Raw genomic sequence first — 1,529 nt, 5'->3', positions numbered from 1 at the left:
TGGGGGTAAAAGGGATAAGGGGAAGTCTTTATCCAAGACACACAATTTAGCCGGGCGTGGGGAAGGCTAAGGCAGAGGATTGCTTGAACTCAGGAGTTTGAGGCTTGTCTGAGTGAGAGTGAGAACTGACTCATGAAAAACTGGAAAAATCCAGCTGGGCGCTACAGGGAGCGCCTGCAATCCCAGAAGCTTCAGAGGCTGAGGCAGCAGGATGCCCACAGCCACAGTCTGAGGTTGCAGTGAGCTACGTACGACGCCATTGCAGTCTGCTCAGGGCATAGGGTAGAACTCTGTCTCCACCAAAAAAAAAAAAAGAAGAAAGAAAAGGAAAAAAAGCATACAATTTAATATAATGAAGCTGCTACTTTTGCATTCCACATTCCAAAATAGCTTCCTGTCTTAGTTGATGAAACGTGTCTTCATCACCTTTTTGAAAGCCATGTGTTCTAGAAAAGAAGCCTGTACCACACTGTTATGTGGCCATTCACTTAGAGCAGCATATGCCCCTTCATCTGGGCTTGTAGGCCATTCTCTTACTGTAAATGAAGGAGTTTAAATTTGAAGAACTAAAGCTAAGGACCTAGAAAGGAATAACCATTTATGGAAACCAAGAATGTCTTTTTTTAGGCGAAATATTTTATCTCCCATGTAGCTGTTGACATAATTAACATAAATTTGCAGGAATAGATCTCCCAGATTTTCTTTTCTCTATGCGTGTTTTCTTTTCCTTCTGTCTTCCTATCAGGTGTCCCAATTCCATTCTTCACCCCTGCCCCATCAAATTCGTTTTATAGAAGAAATGGGTTTTTTATATATGTTTCTTCCTCTTGTATAATCTTTCAGTAATTAGCTACTTCCATTTTTGTGACATGTCCCTTTGTAGGGAATGAAAGAAACTAAGTCTGCATTCTATAATGCATGAGTTTTTGCTGATAAACCTCAATTTATGTAACTTAGAGCATTGGCTTTAAACTTTTTGGTATGACTTAGCAGCCCAGATTTTAGCCTACATTGTGGTTAGGCTATTCAAATGAATAAAATTGAAATATTTGCACTTCATCTTCTAATCCAGTTTCTGTCTTTGGAGATAATAGAACACGATCATCATAATGAGTATTATCAACTGTTTTTTATAGATAGTGTTTCTGTCCCTCAGTTTCTGTAAGTTTTCTTCCTAAGCATTATTAGCTGCTTATTCTTACTTAAATTTTTACTTTAGATCACAGATTCTGCTGGCCATATTCTCTACTCCAAGGAGGATGCAACCAAGGGAAAATTTGCCTTTACGACTGAAGATTATGACATGTTTGAAGTGTGCTTTGAGAGCAAGGGTAAGTAGTCAGAGTTTTCCTTGCGTTAAATATCTTTCCCACCTCCACTGCCCCCTGCTATATTTAGCACTCAATACCTAGTTTCATTTGTGTTCTTTTTTATTATTCTGATAATGGAGACCTGATACCTTGTAGTTTTTAGAGCACCTTTTAAAAATATTGTCTAGGCTTGGCGCCTGTGGCTCAAGTGGCTAAGGC

The 1,529-nt window shown here is 39.0% G+C and overlaps 1 protein-coding gene across 1 annotated transcript in view; it reads left to right on the top strand.

Moving 5' to 3' along the window:
- TMED10 (transmembrane p24 trafficking protein 10) overlaps positions 1–1,529 on the top strand; it is a 47,124-nt gene that overhangs the window by 25,857 nt on the left and 19,738 nt on the right. The window contains exon 2 of the mRNA XM_003786921.3: positions 1,220–1,331. Within this exon, the coding sequence (XP_003786969.1) occupies positions 1,220–1,331 (112 nt within the window). The remainder of the gene's footprint in view (positions 1–1,219; positions 1,332–1,529) is intronic.

Source organism: Otolemur garnettii, unplaced genomic scaffold (assembly GCF_000181295.1).
Source record: "Otolemur garnettii isolate 467f Iridium unplaced genomic scaffold, OtoGar3 scaffold00020, whole genome shotgun sequence".
Taxonomy (NCBI): Eukaryota; Metazoa; Chordata; class Mammalia; order Primates; family Galagidae; genus Otolemur; species Otolemur garnettii.
This window is presented reverse-complemented; position numbering and strand designations above follow the sequence as displayed.